This window comes from Siphateles boraxobius, unplaced genomic scaffold, assembly GCF_051911475.1.
Source record: "Siphateles boraxobius isolate OS27281-9 unplaced genomic scaffold, OSU_SipBor_1 9, whole genome shotgun sequence".
Classification (NCBI taxonomy): domain Eukaryota; kingdom Metazoa; phylum Chordata; class Actinopteri; order Cypriniformes; family Leuciscidae; genus Siphateles; species Siphateles boraxobius.
Genome location: NW_027509219.1, coordinates 8,184,657 through 8,210,270, shown reverse-complemented (window position 1 = coordinate 8,210,270; position 25,614 = coordinate 8,184,657). Strand labels below are relative to the sequence as shown.

Sequence of the window (25,614 nt, the reverse complement as noted above, 5' to 3'; positions counted from 1 at the left end):
AGCAAAAAGTTAATGTCAAGCCCTGCTTGTGGCTATACTTGTAAAACAATGTTTATTGACATGTTTATTCCCTGGCTCCACATACTTCCATTGTAAGCACTTTACTGGAACAGCATTTTTGCTGGGTACGTGCCAAAGTTATTTTTTGCAGTTATCCTACCACAAATGCTGTTGATTGAAGTTAATCTGTACTGAACCCAAAAAACATATTTTTGTACTGACATATTTTTATATTTTATACTGCCGTAGGTGATAGTGACATTAGGGAAGTGACCAGGCTAAAACAAATGGCGGGCTGCCTCTGACACAGGGGAACTGGGCCAATCTGATGTGTGAGATAACATCAGACTATTCCGCCTCCACCGAGATGGAAAAACAAAACCCGGACCAAGAAGGTCAGCCGCATACACATTTCATTTGTCTTTGTGTACACTCAAACCTAAATAATGTGTGAGGAGGTTTCTCACAATAAAGTTCTTGCGTTTCTTTCCTTCTGTCACACACATAGAGATCGCACACAGAGCAGACACAGACAGTGCCGTCTAACTCGCCACAACAATTGAGATCCCGCTACTTTCTGACGTCAGAGCAGGCCTCAAACCCCCCCGGGCTCTTTCCTTATGGTGGCTTATACAAATTACGCACATGCACACTTGCACAGAACATATGCGGACATACAAACACATTCAAGTCTTTTCACTTCAATGCCTCTCTGTGTTTACATTCAATTTGTTATTCAAAGCTGAATCCAGAACTCATTTTGAGGCATGTCAGCTCATAAACGGCACTTTTTCTTCTTCTTCTTGACTTTAGAATACAGTTTAATTGGGTGAATCTCACAAAGCCAAGAGTATGCAGAGTATTTCACCCCATAAATCAAAATACATATTGAAAAACAAAACAAAAAAACAACATATTTTGAATAAAGACAATGAACTTTTTAGTAGCATTGGGATTTTTTTTTTTTATCTGCATTGTTTTTATGAGAATTAGTTGAAATTTACCCTGATTCTCCATATCATAATGTGTCTGGGTGTTTTATTTTGTTTATAGTTCTTTTCATTCCATTTTTTTAATTAAAATCAGCATACTACAATAGATACATGTACTATCATGAAAAAATTTAGATGATATGCAGTACTGTTAAAAAGTTTGGGGTCAGTAAAATTTTTGTAAGAGTAAAGACATTTATTTATTAAAAAATAGTTATATTATTACAAACATATGCTGTTATTTAAACTTACAATTCATCAAAGACTCCAGAAATAACATTTTCAACATAAGAGCATAAGAGACTTCTTTCAAAACATAGTAAAAAATTGTTACAGACCCCACACTTTTGAATGATATTGTTTATTTTATTTGTTGGCATTACAGTAATAAGAATTGTGGGGTTCTATTTTATTTCTAATAAGTTTTATTTACTTCCACATTAAGATGGTTTAAAATGAGTTAAATGGCATCTTTTACTAAGTACTATGAATGAAGGGCAGTATCACTGATATTAATACTAAAACTGATGTCTTTAACAAGCTCATTGCTTCTGCCTAAATGAATACATGATGTTAGCTAAATGCATGATTGTATTATCTTAGAACTATGCATTTCTGATATATGGACATTACTTTGATACACTTCTGATAATGGATTACTCTAAAATGTAATGTAGAAACTTGCATTTCCTGTAAAGCAGTTTTGAAACGACGCATTGTGAAAAGCGCTATACAAATAAAAGTGGAATGAAAATGAAATGAAATGCAGGGAAGGAGAGCAGAGCCATTTTTGTAATGGATACTTTTGTGGGAAACCAGCTTATCGAATGAATCCTATTGGCTTTAGCCTATTGGCTAAAGTTTGCTATTAAACATTTGTTTTGGATTGATCTATTTCTAGAGTTTACACATGAAAAACGCTGTTTCATAAGAAAAGTCACAGACAATTTTGTAACATGTAGGATTCAGTTTACGGCACTTCTCATTCATTTTTATGGTACCCGCAAACAGTGATTGACTGTCGCACAACTATTATTCAAGATATTCAATGACGTCAAGGCTATAATGTGATTGGTTATCAAAGCACACGTGATCCTAGTTGGCCATTACACTTTCTCCAATGGTAGAGACACTTTTTTAAGTACTTATTTTGAACTAGTCGAGAACCCTAAACAAAAAAAGAGAAAGTTCTATGTAGTACGAATGTAATCCAGACGTACTACATTTGCCATGTTGTCATTGTCATGTGACCTACTATCACTTCACTACTATTCCATGAGGCCACAGGAAAGGATTTATGAATGGCAAAGTGTCCATCGTATATACAATTCAGAATCTCGCCTGGAAGTAGTTGGTCATCCGGGTGCTTTTTGCATAATCTTTTACAAATACGGGGAATTTGGACATTCTTTTTTTTTTGCCAAATACTGGTTTTCGACTACTATATAGTAGGGAAGTATGCGATTTCGGATGCAGCCCATCTCTGGTAACCCAGATTGTATGATGCTTTTATGTTTAGCACATTTTTGTTTTTTCATTTGACTTTCAGACATTCGCACGAGTCTCTATAACACATCAGTAAAGCTTCCGCTATTCAGCTATACAGCTACACGGCACAAAGGGTTTTTGTTAAAAAGAGGCGACGAAAGTTCCAAAATGAACACCTTTGCCATTTCCTAAAAAACACAAATATGCTGCCCCATGTTTTATGATGGTGACTTCCTGTCATGGGTTCAGGTTCCTGGGGTTCAGACTGTTTGGGGTCTATAGTGGTGTTAGAGACCAGACAATGGCCTCATTCAGTGACCGGATGCCGGTACTGATATTTTGGGCTTTATTACATGCTAGCCAAGCTAGTCTTGTTGGAAGCATGTTGTCCAGGCCAGTGGAACATTGGTGGAGGGGTTAACAAGAATCCTGAGAGAGTTTGAGCAGGCAAGAGATTTTGAGAGAACCAGCAATTAGTGACTAAAAGCAGTTTTGATGATCTTAAACTATTTCTGTTTTCATTAGAACATAAAGCAGGTGCATTGAGCGTTGGAGACGTGTGTATGTGTGCATCGAAATACCATGGAGTCCAGAAGTTGGATACATCGCTGCATCTCCGGTCGGGTCTCACAGTAAAGACGGAACAGAAGTCTCCCGATGGGCTGCTTCTCACACAGGCTGAAGTAGTCCCGCTCTGAGACACCAAAAAAAAGGGAAACTTTACAAAAATGTGCTTTAGTGGCATCATGGTATAGTAATTGATGGTGACTCTCAAACCTGTAATACTATCTCCTGTGCAAGATAAAATATAATAGCTAGCAGGGTCCAGTGTTGTTTTGAACACCATTGACTTTTATTGCATTGACAAAACAGTTAATAATATTAAATGCAGTAGAAGAAAAAAGTCATACAGGGTTGGAACAATCTGAGGGTGAGTAAAATTACATTATTTTATTTTCATTATTGGGTGAACTGTTAAGTATTGAAAAAAAAAATATCACACATGGACACCGCAGACCACTTTTTCTGCCAGCTTTTGCATGTTAGTGTTAGCATCTTGCTAAATTCATTATTAGAAAAATGTCTCAATACTTAACTTTATACATTTATAATTCTGGGGCCGTATTCACAAAGAATTTTAAGGCTTAAAGTAGCTCCTAACTGGCGAATTTAGGAGCAACTCCTAAAAATACTGGGCGTGTCACTCCTAACTTTAGGACTCCTAATTTTTTTCACTAAGAGTAATTCACGCAGCATTTTAGCCCTAAAAGTAGCACCTAAGTCTGGGACAGCTTAAAAGAAGTCGAGAGGACTCCTAACTCACTAAGACCTATTCACAAAGGATTGTAGCGTATTCCACCGCCTCTCGCAGTCAAGCGGGAGCGGGAATGCTGCATTGATCTGCAAACAAATCCTCTCCCATGTCTCAGACCAGACATAGGCTATATATCGGTTTTAAAATATTGGTTCTCGGTCTACTTGATCTGTAGTAATCGGTATCGCCATCGGCCCTGAAAATCACATATCGGTCGACCCCTAGTCGCAATTATTTTATTTTTATTCAGTGGCAGAAACAAGCTTCCATACTAATAGGATGTCAATTAACCAAGCAAGTGTTAATGCAAGTGTCGTTTTCATTATTAGGCAAGTGGCGGTTTCATTAGGGTATTATTAATTTAATTTAATTCACCACTTTTCTCTCTCTCTCTGCCTTTTTAGAATTACACTTCACTGGGGCCTGCACAAACATGTCATTATATATGCATTTCGATGACATTACTATTATTCTTTCGTGTAGGACACAAACATATTTAGATGTCGTAATTCCATGATTTGTTGCGTCTGTGTTATGTTCCGCATGATGGCCCTATCATCTAACAACCAATCACCGTGATCATTGCGAGGAAACTCGTGCATGAGAATTGACATCATCCAAAGCAACGAAGACTCACTCTTAGTTTAGGAGTTGTCATTTTTCCTTACTAAGAGTAGGTCTGAAAGGCGTTGTGAATAACTTTTAAGAGGAAACTCCTAGCTAAAATATTTTAGTGTGATTTAGGAGTACTCCTAGTGGTAAAATAAAATCCTTTGCGAATACGGCCCCTGATTTATAATATACACAACCATTTTAAATTTTGGGGTCAGTTAGATTTTTGTTTTTGAAAGAAATTAATACCTTTATTCAGAAACGATGTATTAAATTGATCAAAAGTGACAGTAAAGGAACTTATAATGTTACAAAAGATTTACATTTCAAATAAATGTTGTTCTTTAGAACTTTATATTTATCAAAGAAATGTATCATGGTTTACACAAAAATATTATGCAGCCAAACTGTTTTCAACATTGATTATAATCAGAAATGTTTTTTTGAACAGCAAATCAGCATATTCGAAATGATTTCTGAAGGATCATGTGACACTGAAGACTGGGGTAATGATGCTTGAAAATTCAGCTTTGGCATCACAGGAATAAATTACAATTAAACATTTTCAAACATAAAACAGTTCTTTTAAATTGTAATAATATTTCACAATTTTTAAAAATGTGAAAACTAAGTCTTGAATTGTTTGTTACTGTTAAACAATTGAAAAGTTGATGGATGACAGTCACTTCCTCTCATCTGTAGCTCAAGAGATTATGCACAATATTAGATCAAAAACATGCAAGGTTGGATATTGTGCAAATCTACTGGGACAAGTATGACATCCAGGCACCTCTGACATACTCGTCTCCATACCAGCGTGATGACTCCGACTTCCAACCAGACGGAACTGGATAAATATTCAGAATGTTTTGATCTAGGGCTGCACGATATTGAAGAAAAGTGTGATATGCGATAACTCATTAAATAATGCTTAAAGTGAGTAAAATAAACTTAAATTACTTAAAAAACCTAAAAATATATTTAAAATTATTTAACCTACATACGCATTTTACATTCTTTTTGTGACAAGAAAACATCCCTACAACTTCTGAAAGTGAACAGCAGTGTTTTACTGTAGCATAAGAAGTGTTATTTTAACATCAGTGTAAACCATGGGGTACGTTAAGCCTACATTAGGTTTATTTAACAACAGAAACTGAATAATCAAAATAAACATTGCTTAGTTTTCAATTAATTAATTAAATATATACTGCTTCTTATTAAAGAGGTCATATAATGGTACATGCACTTTTACAAGTTGATTGTACTGCAATGTGTATTGGCAGTGCCAGTGCCTGTACACAACCATCGTATAATGATAAAAATCCATCCAGTGTTTTTGTTTTAATCTCCTTATATGTATTCCCCTGTCTCAAATCGAGCCATTTCACCGTGTGACGTCAGACGGCGCGTGACGCCCTTCCCACGGTTGTTGATTGACAGTAGTGTTTCAACTCAGCCCCGCCATGAGCGAGCTGTCATCGTAGTCCGTCATTGTTGATACACTGGAGCAGAATGGCGTCTAATTGATTGTGTTGTTCTGTTTTTGGGTGCAATAACAAACACAGAAATCATTTTGATGTTCCTAAATTTGAACAGCTGAAGACGCAGTGGCTGAGTTTTTTTTACGATGGGAATATTCCCCACGATCAACGTAAATGCGTTCATGTTTGCGCGAATCATTTCTCACCAGACTGCTTTTTAAACAAGGGTCAGTATAAAGCTGGTTTTGCTTAGAAGCTGCTCCTGAAAAATGAATCTGTACCAACTATTCGTGTTCCTGCTGCACCTCCTGAAGAAGTGAGTATAACGTTTTATTAACCTTTTTACGATACATATTAATCTTTGCAAATCGCTTGCACGCTTCACGATGAATGCGGCTAATGTTTACACCCAGGGTACATTACGGCATGTATTCTATGTAACGTTACGACGTTCTCAATATAATTCATAATCCCACGTTTATAATAAACAACGTGTTATGGTTATTGTGTTATTAAAAACTATGTACGTAGGTGTTACAGTTAACGTGCTAACACTAAGTTACACCTGGTTTACTTGTATGTTACTGATTAAGAAGTAGTGTAAAAAAAAAAAAAAAGTTATAACTGCATGAAGATGAATGGGAACGCAATACCGGCACAATACTGTTTACATCTTGCAAATGCATGATTCAAGACTATTAATACTGTAATTGATGTTATCTGATCTCTTATTTTTGCTTTTTATTTTTGCTTAACATAAAACATTTTCGTACTGCACTAAACATAAACATACAACAAGTTCTTAAGTATCCTTCAACTACTGCTAGAATCATTACTGACATGACAGGACATGTTTCAGTCACGATAGTTGTACCGAACACTGAGATACCGTTACGCATCACTGACAAGCCTACATTTACCAAAAAAAAGTTTTTCAACATAAATCTGTCAACGCTTTTGGCTTGCTTAGTTGAGGACATTTAGTATTCAACAATATTATTGATCTGCCTTACTTAAGGTGGATGATGACCCAATTTTCTTCTAGAAACAAACTTTGTTGTATTATTTTCATGTTATCACTGTGAAGCTGCTTTGAAACAATCTGTATTGTAAAAAGCGCTAGATAAATAAAGGTGACTTGACTACTGGAATTTGAGACGCACCAATGCTTATCGCACATACTATTTCTCAGATAGTAAGTAAACTGGGATTCAGACAATGACTATGTAAACTCAGAGATGACTAAACAATGCTGAACTGCAAAATGACATCACCATTAGGGACATTTGGCCAGGAGAAAACCACAGCTGACAAGGAGCATGACAATAACAGGAAGTTCATGAACAAGACAAAAATCGAGTGTTGATACTTTACCGATGGTTCTGCTCAATTCTGTGCACTGACTGATATGAGGAAAACGAAGAATCTCCCTCCATTTTTTACTTCTTCCTTTCCGTTTTCCTCCTCCACCTAAGATAGGGGAAAAAAGACAAAATTAGTCATTAAAAAACAAAATTCTTATCAACATCAATGTAAACAAATAAAACAACCTTTAAATTATTAACTCTATAAAGCCTGTTGTTCCATATTTGATATGCAAGTTGTTTCTAAGGCCTCTAAATTATCAACATGATCAAAACTTTGCTGTTGTACACAATCTTCTTCATGCCTTCTGCCCTCTGATTGATAGATCATACTTATTTAGCAGGTAAAATAACTTTTAGTATAATTGTAAAAATGTCCCCCTTAAAGTTGTGGTTCACGTTCAGAGAAATCTTTACTGATTTTTATAAACTAAATTTAATACATACATACACACAATTTTTTTTTAAATGTGTGTGTATATATATATATATATATACCAGAGAGTAGACGTTTTTGGTTAGCTGCGCTAAAACTGAAGCATCCAACGAAAAATGTTAATACGTTACCAGTAGGGATGGGCATTTCAAGCAAAAATAATATTCGAAGATCGCTGGGTATTATGCAATTAATATTCGAGAATCGCACCCCTCCATCACATCACGCACACATGTAAAGGCTACACACCAGAGCACATGAGCAAAGCGGAGCAGTGTGACGCTTAAATATAAGTTAAACAAAAAACAACTAAACATACGTTTTATATTTAAGTTTCACAATATAATGTTTTTAAAAAAATTATTTAATCTATGTTGATTATATGAAAAGGGAACCGCATAAGATGAGTCAGATATTATCATAAAATACCCAATATATCGGAAAACATTTGGAATGGCTCAGACATGATTTTGACCACTTATCAAGTTTTATTTTGTAGAAAGCCTTTCTTTAAAGTGAATTTCGTTTAGTATAAATTGTATCTTCATTTTTATCAATGTTTTATCAACAAATTGCCTGGAATAATAAATAAGAAGCACAAATAGTAGATATACAGGACACGGAGGCGCGGGCGCGTGAACTGGAGCGCGTCTTATTAATCAACGAAACTCAGCGTATAAGTTACTTGCCTCACATACATGATAAGTATATCTATAGAAAGCTTGAAATGTGTACTTTTAAACAAAATAATTAAAAACGAGCAGAAATGGGCTGCTCTCTGCTTATGTATAGGTTAATTCGTGTGAAGTGTGCATTTCTCTCTATAGGCGCGTTCACTACTGCGAAGATGGCGAGTCAGCATCATCAAATTTATCTTTGCAGTCGACACTTACAGAAAACACTAGTTATTAATAAACAATTCAAATGTTTAATGCCTAATCATTACTTTTGCCGGCGTTTTTTTGTGGCAAGCTTATGCGTGCGTTGAGATGCAGAACAGGCAATATATTACGAAAACGCTCATTATGGTTTAGCATTCTCTCCCATATAGTTCAACTTCAGTCGTATACGGGCAGGGGCAGCCCTACTTATTTCACATATTTTCTAACCAGCAAATCACTGCGGGCGTTCTGAGCAAGCGGCGCTTAATCTTCATAAAGCTTCGAACCGGAAAAGGACAACCGTCTTCCGGTTCAAACCCGCTATGAATCATGGGTAAATTCGCTAACCAGGAAAAAGGTGGATACGTATAAATATATAATATATTTTAATATATAATAGAAAAGCTATCAGACAGCTATTATAAGCTTTCAGAAGTTTATCATAATTTTTGGCCATATATAAATAACATCGGCACCAAATTGCATATCGCCTATTTCATACTATATGTCATCATGAGCCATAAAAGCCAGATGTGTCAAATATAATACTAAACATAAAACACAGGTTTAATAAACTGTTCCATTTTTTAGGAGAAAAGAAAAATCAGACTATTATTTAATTTGTCAGGCTTTACAGGGTTAATAACTGCATGAAAAAAGGAAAAATAATATGAACCAATAATTAAATATCACAAATCCCAATCAATAAGATTTTATAGGACAATGCATTGCGAATGCAGTTTCATGCTGACTTTAAATGCCAGGATACTTTGTGACCGCTAATTAGCTTTGAACCTCATGAAATCTCCTTGTGACTTTGAACATGTGCAGTGTAATAAAACATGTCAGCATCTGGTCTCTCAGCCTGAGAGTAAGTAAGCTCTAGTTAAAACGAGTATGTCATTTCTGACGTCAACACAGGTCAAAAATATGCATTCCCTCCCAAGAGAAAAGAGGAGCTTTTACAACAAACTATGCCAAGCTCTGCAATAACGGTTTCCTTTTGAAACATTCAAACTCATAGAGGCCAATAAAACAGAGCAGCTTCTGCTACTTCTGCTTCTGTTAGATACAGTTACTTACAAAAGGGCTCTTTATCACTTCTTTCGCTCTGGATTTGAATTTAAGGAGAATTTGCTGTATGGTGCTCCCACTCTGGAATTGAAACATTTAGTCATTTTTGACTAAACATGAAGCATTTGACAATTTCAGCATTGTGAATAGTGCTGAATGTTTCCAAACACAAACAACCAGGGTACTCAAAGCCCAAGACCGGGCCTTAAAGACATTCATCTCACGTACATGACAGGCCTTGCTAATTAGCCACAAATCAAATCCTTTCCCACCAAACGGCAGAATTTTTGAAGGGATGTTAGTACTAGCCAGATTCAGCCACCTTAAATAAATATGAGAGGAATGTTACAGTAAGTTGTTCATACTTGGCAGGGTGATTTCAGTGTGTGTGTGTGTGTGTGTGTGTGTGTGTGTGTGTGTGTGTGTGTGTGTGTGTGTGTGTGTGTGTGTGTGTGTGTGTGTGTGTGTGTGTGTGTGTGTGTGTGTGTGAACAATTCTTTTAACATGACAACCAATTTAAGAGATTACAAAGAATCTGCAAATATTATAATCCATTTTAACTTTGGTTACAATTATTTATGTAAATACATAATGCATTTTAATGTACATTATGCATACATGTTTCACATTCCCTTCCAATCTTGTTTATTTGCAGGAAATTCAGTTTAGTATATGCTGCTGCAAGTCACTGGCTTGTGTGTGTGTGTGTGTGTGTGTGTGTGTGTGTGTGTGTGTGTGTGTGTGTGTGTGTGTGTGTGTGTGTGTGTATTAACAATTCTTTTAACATGACAACAACCAATAGTATATGCTCTTGCAAGTCACTGGCTGTAAATACACATCAAGTGCAGCGTTTGGGACAGGACACTTCAACTATGGACACTTTTAGCCACACTATATCACAGGACAATTCTGTCATTTTTCAGTGCCGTCATATTTTGGAATACTATCGTAACCTCGGTTCCCTGAGAGTAGCGAACGAGTATTGCGTAGCCTGCCGCAACTGTAGTAACATGCCAAGTTGTCGCTTCAGTCGATTTAAACCTCCTATAATGGCGAATTCGGGTTCCCTTTATAGAGGCGCCTTCGCCATTGGATGTGCAGTTGCCGTAGCTCAGCCAATGAGTGAGCCGTCACTCACTGTGCTCGCTGTGCAGTTGCAATGCGTTTTACAAGCTTCAATAAATCTGAGGGAAGGAGTTTCCCCCAATTTATTATTGCAAATGTTTATTATTGCAAATGTTTTTCATTTACAATGTTTAATAAATCTCATAATGATGGCACATCACTATATCATAGTCATAGCTTTTATTTCTATTTCAAATGATTGGGGCCGGTCAGGGGGTACTTGGCTGAGAAAAAATTTGATAGGGGGTACGTTATTGAAAAAAGATTGAGAAGCACTGCTTGAGAAGCACGTTTAAAGTATTGTCAAACAAAACGGAGGCTAGCTAGACCCTCCCTCCTCCTCATCCGCTCACTAACCCCCCAAACCCCACCCCAAAATCCTACCCTGTCGTTTGTTTTGTGTTGATAGACCAAGTAAAAACGGAGATATGATTATTTAAACTTTATATAAAAAAATACTGACGCGTTCGTAAAATAACGCCAGATGGGATGCGACAGGCGTTGCATTTATTCTAATAGCTTCGTCGGTTTTTGTCATAAAACAAAACGGAGAAAAATGTGTGAATCTGCTGACTCTGCTCTTCAGGCTGCACGTTTTAGGGAATGGAGGAGGAGCCAACTGAGCAAAGAAGCGAAATCTAAAGGAAGAGGATATACGGAGTTGACAAAGAGAGACTATATACGTTATATATATAGAGAGAGATATTATTGCTAGTTTTTGGAAGAGTTTGAGTAGATTTTGAGAGTAGTATAGGAGTAGTGTAGATAGTTTAGGTACTTTAGGAGTAGATTTAGATAAATTGTTTTGAGGAGTAGAACAGATAAAAAATAAAATAAAATAAAAACCTGATATTTGTTGTAAATAGTTGTATGTATAGTTTGATTTTGTGTTCATTTTACCTTGTGTATGGTATATTTGCACTATTGAGGAACCCCTCTTACTCAAGGAATGAAAGCCCTGTAATCTAGCTATCTGTGTAATTGTACATGAAGTGTGTTGTAGAGTTTCTAAGCAAAAAAGAAAAGAAAAAACGCCACACCTGCTTTTTGCTGTATGTAGTTTAATTTTATCTCAATTTTACATTTTTTTATGTTGTATTTGCACTATTAGTGAACCCTCATACGTTGGGAATGCAAGGCCTTAAATATAGCTCTCTGTATAATTGTGTGCACAAATTTTTTTTAAAAGTGGCTAATCTAAAAAGAAAGAAAAAAAGCCTATGGCTACACCCGCATTTTTTTGTAAATCATATTTTTTTTGTATATAGCTTGATTATATCTGAATTGTACCTGTATATGTTGACATTTACAACTTGTGTTTACATTTTAAACCTTTTAAAATGCTTCGTTGAGCGTGTTTGTGTTTTTTGTAGTAGAAAAGCTATAATTTTTCTATTCGGATTGTGTGTTTTTTGTGTGATTTTGGGTCCAGTATGTTGATACAGTACATCAAAGTGAAAAACTAATTGTCTGGTCATATAGGTGATGTTGTACTGAAAAGAATTATACCAAACATTGGTATGGTAAACATTTGTTTATGTCACAAAATAAAAAATAAATAAAAGTACTCAAAAACGGCAAAATAGCCCAAGACTCCGAAGGGTTAAAGAGCGCGTTAGTAATATGCGCCTATAGACGGGTCCACAACGCATGTACACTTTGTCCCGTAGATGGGATGCTTGCGCTCTTTAACCTCGCGCACGAGCAGATCCGTTTCCTCGCTAGAGAAGCGTTCATTTTTTCCCGCTTGCAAATTCCACCATGTAAGTAGCAAATCCGCCATGGCACGAGCGCAACTGGCTTTTAAAGGGAATGGGAGATGAGACTCAAATTGTTTATTGCACGTTATGCCCAAAACACACCCATTACTCATTAAGAGATAGGGGCAACCCTTTTAGACTATGCGCCAGGTGCGCCGACCATTTTTAAGTGGATTCAGACACGCCCTCAGTGCACTTGCACCATGCGCTTTAGGACCATGCGCTAAAATAGGGCCCTAAAGGTCAGTAAAACTGATTAAATTTTCCAAACAAAAAAGCAGTGAATGTGTGACTAACCCAATTCTCCCTCAAGTGAAATTCCCAAAAACGTGGATTCCTATTGAAATGCCGGGCTTTTGTTGAAAATACCCTTTAAAAATAATACGTTACAATATTGCATTACTACCTAAAAAAGTTACTAATTGTATAATTAGTTCATTTTTATGGAAGTAATGTGTTGCGTTACTTTTGCAATACTATTTCTTGCTTGTTTTTTAATTTAAAAAATGTTATATGATTGCAAATGTAAAAGACTTTTCACAACAAAAGTGAAATGAATAAGCCTCAGGCTGAAGGAAATGCAAATAGTAAATTTAAAAGTAATGCGTTAACTTACTAGTTACGTGCAAAAAGTAATCGGATTATGTAACTCGCGTTACTTTTAATGTTACCCTCAACACTGCTTAACACACACACACAAACAGTAAGTAATGTTTTTCATTTTACAAACCTTTAGATTATAACTGAACCCCAAAACACTGTGCTGAGGTCGAAAATAGAAAAAGACGAAAAATACTGTAGACCATCCGCAACAAACAATGATCTGATCATAAGAATTTCCAAAAAAATTGCAGTTTACATAATCCTTAATGCATGTGTGTTTGTAACAGATTAAGGGAAAGTGACGGCAGGAGTAATGGTGACCATACTGCCACAGAAAAAAAACAGACGCCAATCACACCAGAGAAGAATGTTTGCTTTATGTTCCTGCCAGAGGTCTGTTCAAGTCAGAGCACGCATCACGGGCCAGCTGTGAAGTCAATGCATCAAACAACGTAAAACACCTGGAAGAAAGTGGGTCAAAAAAACAGAGATGTAATTAACCTTCTTCCTTTCAGTCTATCTCAGAGCCAACTAGAAGAGTCAGATTGACAGCGAAGGTCAGAAGGCTTGATGCTCACTCATCCGAGTAATATAAACAAGAATCGAATTTGCTGAGAATGACATTTAGAGAGTTTGATGGAGCTCTTCCTGATTATTACAGCTGGAAAAGCGAAGTCAAAGCACAACCCTTATGACTGAAGCGGGATAGGGATCCGGTCTCAATATTTGGAGAGGTTTAGGTGGACGCAAGGCGTACACGGCTTTATGTAAATGTATTGTACATGTGTGCTCAGATCAGCTCGACATGCATCAGATCAGAGGTCAGAGGAACTGCAGTAACCATTTACTTAGTCTTTATTTTTAAATGATTGGGTCTCTGATGTGCATGACATGAGATGATGAAAGAGAGCATTGGTGAAATCTGCAGTGCTTCATCCACTTGCATTCCACAACAACAACTACTCTCATATGTCTTCCTATGGCAAAACTATTGAAAACACTGTCTGAACAAACAGATTTAATAATTTACGAAATGACAGTGCAGATATTCAGTCCTAACAAATCAGACAGTTAGTCAAATCTTTCATCTTTATCATTCATTAGTGATGACAACAGAATTACTCCTCAAAAGTCAACAACAGGTCACATACACACACAGCTTAGATAAAAATATTATGAGGGAAACGCAGATCCCAGCGTTTAGCATTTACGAGTGCTTGGTAAACTCACTGTGTTGTTTTCATATTCAAAAAGAGTGAGGATTCAGTCCAGGAATTCCAGTCATGGCACTGTGTGTGGGCCACAGCACGGTCAGGTGCTTGCGTGTATCTTTATTTTGGAATGGTATAAGGACCCTTTTGTATTGTGCATTTTTCAGTTTCTTAAAACCAGCTTCAATAATATTTTACAATATTTCCTCTGAATGAGTTAAAATTTTGACACAATTTTGAATAAAAAAAAGTTTCTCATTATCTTAAAAAAAGCATGCTCAAATGCTGAAAAAAAAGTATAAACTACCGTTCAATAAATGTACTTGGGTCGCCTTATTTCATGGTTTTTCTGACTTAATTACTATTATTTGTTGACGATAATTGGTAACCTGTTAGATATAGATAGATATTACAATTTGGGCAGCATTTATAAAGTACCCTCGATGTACAGAGTGATCAATAAACACTAAAACAAACACACAATATAGAGAGAGAATGACAAGAAATCAATTATTTGTCTCTCCGTGTCCTTACATAGACACGAATGTATTTTATGTCAGAGACCAGCTTAAAAAAAAAGCAAAGGAGGCCGTATTATGTTGAAGAATTAGTGAGCCTGTTTTAATTTGTTCCACAAGACTCAGACTACACCCTTTTGTTTCATGTTCGTTTTTATAGATATGACCTAATGTGCACAATATAAAAATATGCTTCACAAGGGTATGCCATTGCATCTGTCAGACACATGGAGAGCAACGGCAGACACACGCATGACGGTAACATGTCGTCATTTACTGCATTGCAACTTTAGGCCGTTTTAGATTTGATTGTTTTACTTGGTGATTCAGAGGTGTAAGTCTTTAGAGAGCACATTAACTACAGTTATATAACAATTCAAAAATAATGGGAAACAGTTGTTATAGGAACAACAACTGTAAAATAAAACACTACAATAAATTGTAGAACCTGTTCAAGTAATAATGTTCACTATATAGTCTGTGAGCGTCACATTAAGGATTTGTTTATTGACCGCAATCCAAAAACTGAAGTACCCATTTACAACAATTTTACACCACCTCAGTATGTAAAATCCAGGCTGCTGAAATATCAGTGTAGCTTCAACTTAAAAATATTTACCATGAATAATACAGGATCTCCAATGCTCTGTATTTCATATAACACCTCAAATTACATTCTCATTGATTCTCAAATTAATTTTATGGAGATTCGGTACTTGGTGCACTTCAACTTCACATTACGACATCCATTCTCCTGATCCTGTGAATTCAGTGTCTATTTTCTTTTTCTGCAACCAGAGTGCTGGTGTTTTAGATGGTGGTGTAGTGAGACTATAACAGGTATATTGACTCGACAGACGCGGTGTCATGGAAAAACGAGTAGCCTAAGCGATTGCATGCAACACCTAGTCGACTTGATAAACAATCCATGTTCAACATCAGTTGAGGGTCTAAAATTAGCAATGAATTGATAATGGATTATTATCAATTATTAACCTTAAGCCTTTACTATTCCATCATTTACTCTCTATCATGTTGTTCCAAACCCAAGGAAAACAAAAGCAGTATTGTTAAAAATTCAAACACAGCAAATTGTTAAACAGAAAACTTTATGCTCTTTATGTGTCTGAAAGAATAGTTAATATTAGTCCAACTATGACGAGAATCTAGTATTTTTTTAGTAACTGACATTTTGCACAATCTGCAGAATCTTGTAGAAGTTACTTATGTTCACTTATACTTTGTTTTAAATTATTTAATTTAGTCAAAAATTATGACAAGACCAAAAACTAAAACATTACAATTATAGATAATAAACACACAATTTAAATATTATGGTTTTAATTAACATTGTAATTAAAATTCACAGTCGAGAAAAATATTAACATAAAAACAGTTCAAGACATTAACAAATGCACTGACAAATTTTTTAGAACTTATTCAAATAAAACCAATCTAAACATTTTGCATATTAAAATGTTATTTTTGTTAATTCAAATTGTGTGCCACAGCCATATACTATTTTTATTTAAAATTTACTAAAACAAAAATCTGCAAAAGTGAACATGGCACAGCACGTCCATCGTAAACATTTGGCTACACCTGTGCAAAACTAAACTAAAAGACTCGTGACTGCTTGAAAAATTCACACAGTGAATTTAACGCCTGCCGTCAGCCATCATAGTTTTTTCCAAACCCCATAAAGCATTTAAAAGGTTGGATAAACCACACTTTTATCATGACAGACTTGGTTAGAAGAGCTGCTTAAAAAATATTAAGGTGTGTGAACACAAGAGGAAAAGAAACAACCGACCGGCCACAACCTAGTTTCACTTTCTGAGAACAAAACGGCGCTTTTTTACTTACTCTGTGTATGTGACATGTGTATTATACCTCTGGCTAAATATATATGTGACTGTGTGAACCGAAGAGGAACCTGGAAACCGCACTTTGATTGACGAGAAATCTGCAACGGAGCAGCACTGCTGTTTCCTTGTATGGTTATAGTCGATCTTTTGGGGAGAGGTTTTTCATTGATGTCTAGGCCAGCTCACGTCTACCACTACATCAGATATGGTGGAGGTTACCAAGCCTGACAGATAAATGAAGAAGGCCTAAATATTTACCTAAAAGGACAGTTGACCCAAAAAATAAATGTCATTGTATGATAGCTATATGTCATTTACTCATCCTAATGTCATTCTGCACGATATTTTTAAAGACTTTTTTTGTTCCATTAGAAAATAAATTAAATACAAGTTTGGAATGAAAAGAGGGCAAGTACATTTTTTTTTTTAAATTAATAATCATCAATAATTTGTTTACATATTTATAAAATAATTTATATAAAATAACATTTTAACATTTTTTTATTTTAATCCCTACTTTTACAACACATAATTTATATAGTAATTTATACTACATTTAATTGAACTAAAATAGATGCATAATATTGCTAATACAATTCTGTTTAGTGGCGAGAGGTGATCTCACTGTCACATACAGTAATAGCAAACGACAATGATCCAACAAGTCAACCATTTCTGATGGACAAAACCAAGTCCCGCCCTACAATTTTTCTCGTTCAAGAAGCCTTTTCAATTGGATATAGTAAGTTTTACAAGTAAAAAAAAAAAAGACTACCACAACTTCCGTTTCATGCCAACTTTGTATGTGCAGGAATACTGTAGATCTTTATCTCTGACAGATCACTTATGTTGTGTTTTTTTTTTCTCATGCGAGCTGCAGAGCTCAGATACACAAGTGCATGCTTTTGCTGACTGCATTTTCTTGCTTAATCGTTCATCCACACAGACTGTTCACCAGTAAACCACATCCTGAGGAAGGGAACAAATCAGATGAAAAATAGCAGGCCCATATCAACCAGACTGAAAAAAACCTGACTAAACGTGCACTGTATTGTTGCAAACATGAGGTAGCAGGTAGATTTTTTATAGCAAGGGCGTTTTCTCTGAGGAGCCAAGAGACGTAGCCTACATGAAAAAGAAAAAAAACATAGAAGCAAAGACAATATACAAAAACTAAAATATTTATAAGTAATAAGAGTAAAAAAAATAAAAATTAGTTACACTTTTTTTATGGTCCACTTTAGACTTTAAACTTTGCAACTACATGTCAACCAACTCTCATCAGAGTATTAGTAGACTTTAGGGGATTATGTTATAGGAGATAGAGTTATGTTAAAGGGTTAGTTCATCCAAAAATGAAAATAATCCCATAATTTGCCATCCTAGGTGTATACTATTATAGCCAGTCATTACATTATAGGTTATAAAGCAGGGATGTCCAAACTCAGTCCTGGAGGGCCACTGTCCTGCAGAGTTTAGCTGCCTCCAACCCCAATTAAACACACCTGGGGCCGGTTGCACCAGCTGTGCGTAAGTTACAACTTAGCCTAGTTTTGACGTAAATGGGAACTAAGTTACAACTTACGAACTACTAAATATTTTTACGTTGCACTATTAAACTTAGTTTAAACTTAACTCTACGTTCCAACTAAATATTTACGGCAGCCTCCGATCAGGAGTAACGGTTGGAATAAAATATCAGACAGACTAAACTGCATCAATAAGCTCTTCTTTTACCTGACAGACTTAAATTCTTTAGACATATATGATAATGCTGACATTTACACTCGCTTACATTTTAAGAGAGACAACAGTATGTGAAAAGATAACTTTGTTAGCAGCTCTTTAACACCAACCCGTCCTAAACAGCGCCGCTGTGTGCATCAGTCCATGTTGTGCATGTAAAATATCAGTCATAATCCATAAACGTACTAATATCTTATGTTTTTTTGTATCAAAATTTATTTATTGATGCTTATTTCATTTCAAATACAGTTTCTGAATGTTATTTACATATAAAAACACTTAAGTTATGATCAAGTATCGTATTTAATGGAAAATTATTTTTACCGTTAGTAACCTGAGGTAAAAGTAGGGGTGGGAATCTCGAGGCACCTCACGATTCGATTCGATTACGATTCAGAGGCCTGCGATTCGATTCTAAAGCGATTATCGATTATCTGAATCTTTTTGTGTGTGTGTGAATATAAATACTTTGCTTTAAAAGTACAAAGTAATGACCCATAAAGAATTAAAGTACAATATATTTTATTAAAATTGCAAAGAACCAACAGGAAAATAAATGTGTGCTTGAACTAGCAGCATGAGCATACTTGTAGTAAATTAATAATATAACAACGACAGGTGTTCTGACGATTCATGCTACCCATTGAGATGTGCTACTTACTGGTTTTGCACATGTGCAGACTCATTTTTCTTCTGCTTACCACGCCCATAAATCTATGCATCCTTGCTGTGGAGACTTGTAGGAAACTTTGACAGGTCAAAGATGAATATTTGATGATAATTTTTACTTTTCACACCCGATTTAAAAATAAAAACAGTACATTATACTGTACTCTTAACTTCGAATTTTATTATAATTTTATTTCATATAATAATATAATTTTTACTTCTTATATCAAATGTGATAATTGCTAGTTCATTTAAAATATCAAAATATGCCCCCCATACACTTACCCTGATTAAAATGAAATAACAATGTCATAATATTGTGAGATTTATACCATTATGGAAACAATAGAGAATGAATCAACATTATCTGTGATCGATTCGCGTTTGGGTGGCATTTTTCGACAAGGCAGCAGAAATCGTCTGAACACCGATACAGCCCTGGAGCCATAGAGAGAAACGGCTCTGGTACAGCCGAGTGTTTTTCCTCCTCTGGGTGGAAACGTGTCATATGGCTTCTCATATTTGTCGTGTTGCCGAAATATTTTAGTTTTATTCTACAAAGCTTACAACTAGTGTGGCTCTTGTCCAGCTCCTTTCCCCCTTCAACTTCATAGAAGCCAAAATATTTCCACACGTCGTCAGCTTTTAACGAGGAGGGTGTTTGGATTTCGCGCTCAGCCATCGCGTCTCTGTTATGTGTACACGCCACAGACAGACGGTCCGGGCACTGCACTTCCGCGCTTCAGAGTTCCGTCTTTTGCGTTCCGTCAATATTACGTCATTATAAATAGGCTACATATCTAAAAAAAAAAAAAAAAAAAAAAATTTATTTGAAAATCGATTTTTGACATTTGTGAATCGATTCAGAATCGTCCACGTCCGTATCGCGATGCATCTAAGAATCGATTTTTCCCCCCACCCCTAGGTAAAAGTTGTTAGAATGAAGGATAAACTGAAATTCACGGCATTTCAACACAACTTCTGCTCACGTATTTGAAGGCTGCTACTGGTTCATCGAGGCTAAACGTCATAATATGCATTACTTTACGGAGAGCTTACGACCTATTAGCTACGTTCTGCCTTACGAACAAATGGTGCAACGGAATATAGTACAGTGTTAGTTACAAACTAGCTAGTAGTTACTAAGCCTCTAGTGTGGACTTTACGTTCCAATTTAAGAAAGAACTTACGAACGGCTGGTGCAACCCTACCCTGGACCACCAGCTAATCAAAGTCTTATAGGCTAGAAACTTCCAGGCAGGTGTGTTGAGTCTGGCTAGAGCTAAACTCTGCAGGACAGTAGCCCTCCAGGACTGAGTTTGGACACCCTTCTTATAAAGTTTTATATATGGATATTTATGTTTCTTACAAAAGCACATTGCTTTGCTTCAGAAGGCATTTATTAACCCACTGGAGAGGTATGGATCACTTTTATGATGGATGGATAGATGGATGGATGCACTTTTTTGGGCTTCAAAAGCCAAGGTACCTTTCACCTTTCTATAAAGGTTGGAAGAGCCAGGATATTGTTTAATATAACTCCAATTGTGTTTGGCTGAAAGAAGAAAGTCATACAAACCTAGGATGGCTTGAGAGCGAGTAAATTATGGGATAATTTTTATTTCTGGATGAACTAACCCTTTAAAGTTAGGTGTTAGGGTACGGCGAGTAGAACAAGTTGACATGCAGTTGCAAAGTAGTAGAATGTCTGTTGGGGGATCATTTAAATAAAGTGTTAACAGATATTAAGCAGACCGTCTACTAATACTGTAATGAAAGTTAGATGCCAACCACACCAAGTTGCTTCATTTGGCCAGTGGAGAACCGTCCCCCCGACTGAGCCTGGATTCTCCTAAGGTTTTTTCTCCATTCTGTCAATGATGGAGTTTGGGTTCCCTGTCACTGTCGCCTCTGGCTTGCTTAGTTGGGGACACTTAATATTTAACAATATTATTGATCTAACTGCACTTACACTATTGTATGAAAACTGAACTGAGCTGGACGATGACATCACTGTTTTCTGCAGAGCTGCTTTATAGCCAAACTGCTGAACAATAGTGGCACTTTTTTTTTTTACTTTTTAAAGCTTCTTCACAGCCGAATTGAACTATGTTTGAACTATTGAATCATTATTTTCCTGTTATCACTGTAAAGCTGCTTTGAAACAATCTGTATTGTGTAAAGTGCTATATAAATAAAGGTGCCTTTACAATCAATTGTTAAGTACTTTATTTCGATGGTCCATTTTAGATAATCTACTAAATAAAGTGTTACCCATTTTATTCTGAGTAACCAGCAGCTCTTTTGCCTCACTTTGAACTGAGAATGTAAGAGGAGAAATATAGGTGAAATGTCTCATATGGCTGTGATTGGCTAATTTCTTAAAAAATATGATATTGCATATCAATCATGGTTGCAAATGGTCTACAAATCGTCCCGAAAGGGTCACACTGGTGCTATGGGGATAGAAAGTGATTCTTTTCGGCTAACTGGTTCTTTAGGAAAGAAATCTTTAAAAAAACAATCCCCAAAAAACATAATACTATTATCCTGGCGGATGAAAATACATGCTCAAACACATTCTAATAAAGGTATGTCAAAATGAACTTGAAATTATTAAAAAAATTAAATGATCAGTGAGTGGGGTAGTTTGGGGTACATTCAGCCCTGTTAAAATTCAAAACTGACTTTCATGACTCCTGCAAGTGTTTACAGAGCATCCGAAGACAAATGATCATTTATCATGTCATCAAATTATTATTTATATTTATTTATTAATAAAAGCTAAAGAGTTGATTAAACAGTTGATTAAACTGACTAAACAGTTGATAATAGGCTAACTAAATAGCTACACAAAGTATGCTTTTTATTTAGAAGCAATTTAAACATGTAAAAGGCTTTTACTATCTTTATAAACATCACTTAATGATGTTACAGTATTAGTTGCTTGTTGACAGTGTATCAAACATCACAGTCTTATCTAGCATCTCTCGTGCTCTGATGGCTGACAGCAGATGTCAAACAGGAAACACTGGTAACATTCAACACACTATACCACAATAATACACTCTATGACATCAAAAACACACATAAGCAAAATGGTGCCCATTTGGTTTGCTTGCACACAATGTCAGAAAGACTACCACATAATCAATGAATTGAAAGGTGACGTTGATCACCAATAAACTGCATGTAAACGCAGAGGTGAATGAAGAGAAAACAGGCTTCTCGTGACGACACTATGTCAGTTTCTGGAAAGCGATTTGCATTTATGCCACACAGTCAAATAATACAAAATGCAAACCTCAGTGGCATGTAATCATGCAAAAGCCTAGGGTTTTTATGGCATTTTATGTTTGAATGGCATTCTTTCATTTACCTCAATGTCAATCCACCTTCTAAAAAACGAATTGAAAGCACCCAAATGCAGACAAAATCTGATAGCACAACAACTACATTTTCAAGACTAATGACAATGTGTAAGACTTCTGTTTTGGACTGGTATTCTGTTATAGAGTAACAGTATCTTCAATTGTAAGCACTTTTGGCCCATGGGTTAGGCTACATCTATTTGTTGTTCAGTGGAAATGGACTCCCTTGGTCTGGGATGAGGTTAAATAAAATATATACAAAAATTATATTGAAAAAGTAGCATAAACTAAATTAAGGCATGAAAAAAAATTAAATAGTATGACATAAAAATGTGCTAATGGTTGAAGACAAAACCATAAATGTGTCAAAATTACGACTACACTGTTCTGATGCTATGTTTTGCCATTTGTGTTCACTTACTTTCATGTTTTAAGAATGAAACTACAGTCACTGAATTTGCAGAGTTAGCACTGGCAGAATGGTTTGCAAATCATTCACAGACTTGAACAAGACACAGACAAAAAAAGAAAAAAAACTAAGAAAGGAAAAAAAAGGCCAAACCTGCCTTATATCAAGTAAAGAGGATCTTCCTGGAAGACAAGAGAGAATGCTGTTTATACTTATAATTATAGTATGCACATTAAAAAGAAATAGTTTTTTTACAACGCCCATGCGTGTTTAACCATCTGTGTAACACTTTAACAATAATGTCAAACAACTCAAATAGCCATTATAGGTAAAACAGTGGTAGCATCACTATATATACCAGTGTTCTCTCAATTGGTATTTTAGAAAAACTAAACAAAAACCTAGTTTGTAGACCCTTTTTGGGTAAGAAGACCCTTCTTGGTGACCCGTGTAAGAAATTAACCAGGCCTTGGGGCAAAAATGCCCAAGATACATAAAATGTGGGGATGAAAATGCCCTCTCAATGAACTTCTGTTTTTCATCCATTATCAATGTTTCCTAATAATGTATTACAGGTGTTTCTAACTAACTGCTGCTGGTGCTCATGCTGGAGCCATTTGGGCGGATCTGCGAACCACTATCAAAAACGTGACTTCCCATAAATGCAAATACTGCTTTAGTCTTTTTTCGTAAATATTTGAATATCCGAAGTAATTAATTAACCAGCAAGGGCATTTAGTGTTGATGTAGTGACACTGTTGTATGAGAACTGAATTGAGCTGGACGACGACAACATCATTTTTTTGCAGAACTACTTTATAGATAAAATGAACATATTTAATAATTGATCATCTTTACAACTGAACTGAATCAACACTGAACTGACTTCAGCTGAACAGCCCAAATGCATAATTTTGCTGTTATTTGCTGTTTATCACTGTAAAGCTGTTTTGAAACAATCTATATTGTATACAGCGCTATTTAAACAAAGGTGACGTGACTTGTAATGATTTATTTTTCATTGATTTGATAGTTAAAAGTAATAGTTGTTTAAAGCTGAGAATTTATTTAAAGCGATAATTCACCCAAATATGGAAATTATGTCATCACTTACTCACCCTCAAGTTGTTCCAAACTTGTATGAATTTCTTTCTTCCGCTGAACACAAAAGATGATATTTTGAAGAATGTTGATAACCAAACAGTTTCTGGGCCCCATTTTCCCATTGGAAAAATGGAAGTCAATGGGGATCATCCACTGTTTGGTTACCAACATTCACCAAAATATATTTTTTTGTGTTCAGCAGAAGAAAGAAATGAATACAAGTTTGGAACAACTTGAGGGCAAGTAAATGATGACAGATTTTTAAATTTTAGATGAACTATCACTTTAAATTGATTGTAAATTTTAAAACAAAGTATTTGATATACAGTTAAAGAGTTTAGGGTCAGAACGATTAAAAACAAAAACAAAAATTTACACAGCAAAGACACATAAGGTAGATCAAAAGTGACAGTAAAGATTGTTACAGAAAGATAATTGCTGTTGTTACAGAAAGATAATTGCTGTTCTTTTGAAATTTCTATCACATTCCCTCGTCACAGGAATAAATGACTATTTAAAATATAAAAGTTATTTTAAATTCTTATATTATTTCAAATTTTTACTGTAATTCTGATCCAATAATTGCAACCTTGGTGTGCATAAGAGATTTCTTTTGATAAAATTAAAAAAAACATACCTTTCAAACAGTAGTCTAAAGCTGTGTGTTTTTACACGTCTAGGAAGAAATGCCCTTGAAAATCAATTTCGGGGGCAAATTTTGTGTATCAATAAAAAAAAAATATTTTTTAACCTGGTTGTTACCAGCATATATAGAGTGATATTAAGGCATCAAATTTTAAAATATGTGATAATAAACAGCGTGAAATTATGTTAAAGTCATGGCTTTATCAGGTTTTACGTCAGTCAATGTCAACATAAGTGAGAACACACAACTGGTTTCCAAAAGACGCCCAACGTGTTAGAAACTATCAAACAAAACCTCAGCATAGCTGGTGTTTATTTAACTCTGCTTTGCCATGGCGCGGGCTACTAACGGTAGCCAACACAGTCTGGGTACAGAAAATAAAAGTGACACGACTACCTGTGTTAAGTGAAAACAAACCTGCTCTATACATAGTTGATCTTCAAGTCCATGTGCTTATGTGTTTAAGGACTTCTCCAAGGTGTGGCCCCTCAAACTACAACAGAAGCCTTTGTGCCACAGGATGTAAAAAAGTGCCGCCTTTTCCAAAGGTGAAGGCCAGGACTATTGGAGGAAGAGGCCTTTTGTTGTAATGTTCCAGTGCGATGCAGTCATTTGTCTTTTTATTATCGCTTTAAAGGCACTGGCTTCAAGCAGCTTTTCAAAGAACTCAAGGAGTCATGACCAAGAGAAACTTAGCAATCAGGCCATGCTCACTTTGGCTCAACTTAACAGTGCTTGCTTTGTAAAAGATTCAACATAAAGTCTGTGCCATTTAAAGGGACAGTTCACCCAAAAATAGAAATTGTCAATTTTACTCACCCAAATCTGTAGGAATTTCTTCACAAAGGGTAATTTTTGGAAGAATGTACGATGAGGACAGTCAAGCTTCAAACATGACAAAAAGCACCATAAAAGTATTATAAAAGCAGTCCATACAA

General features: G+C 35.7%; 1 protein-coding gene across 3 annotated transcripts in view; it reads right to left on the bottom strand.

Annotated features, from left to right (window-relative positions):
• Positions 1-25,614, bottom strand: part of grk5l (G protein-coupled receptor kinase 5 like) — an 87,772-nt gene that overhangs the window by 20,179 nt on the left and 41,979 nt on the right. For all 3 annotated transcript variants that reach the window (XM_077223560.1, XM_077223559.1, XM_077223561.1), the window contains exons 2-3: positions 7,266-7,361; positions 3,062-3,174 (exon numbers count right to left, since the gene is read on the bottom strand). In XM_077223560.1, coding sequence (XP_077079675.1) covers positions 3,062-3,174; positions 7,266-7,361 — 209 coding nt within the window. The remainder of the gene's footprint in view (positions 1-3,061; positions 3,175-7,265; positions 7,362-25,614) is intronic.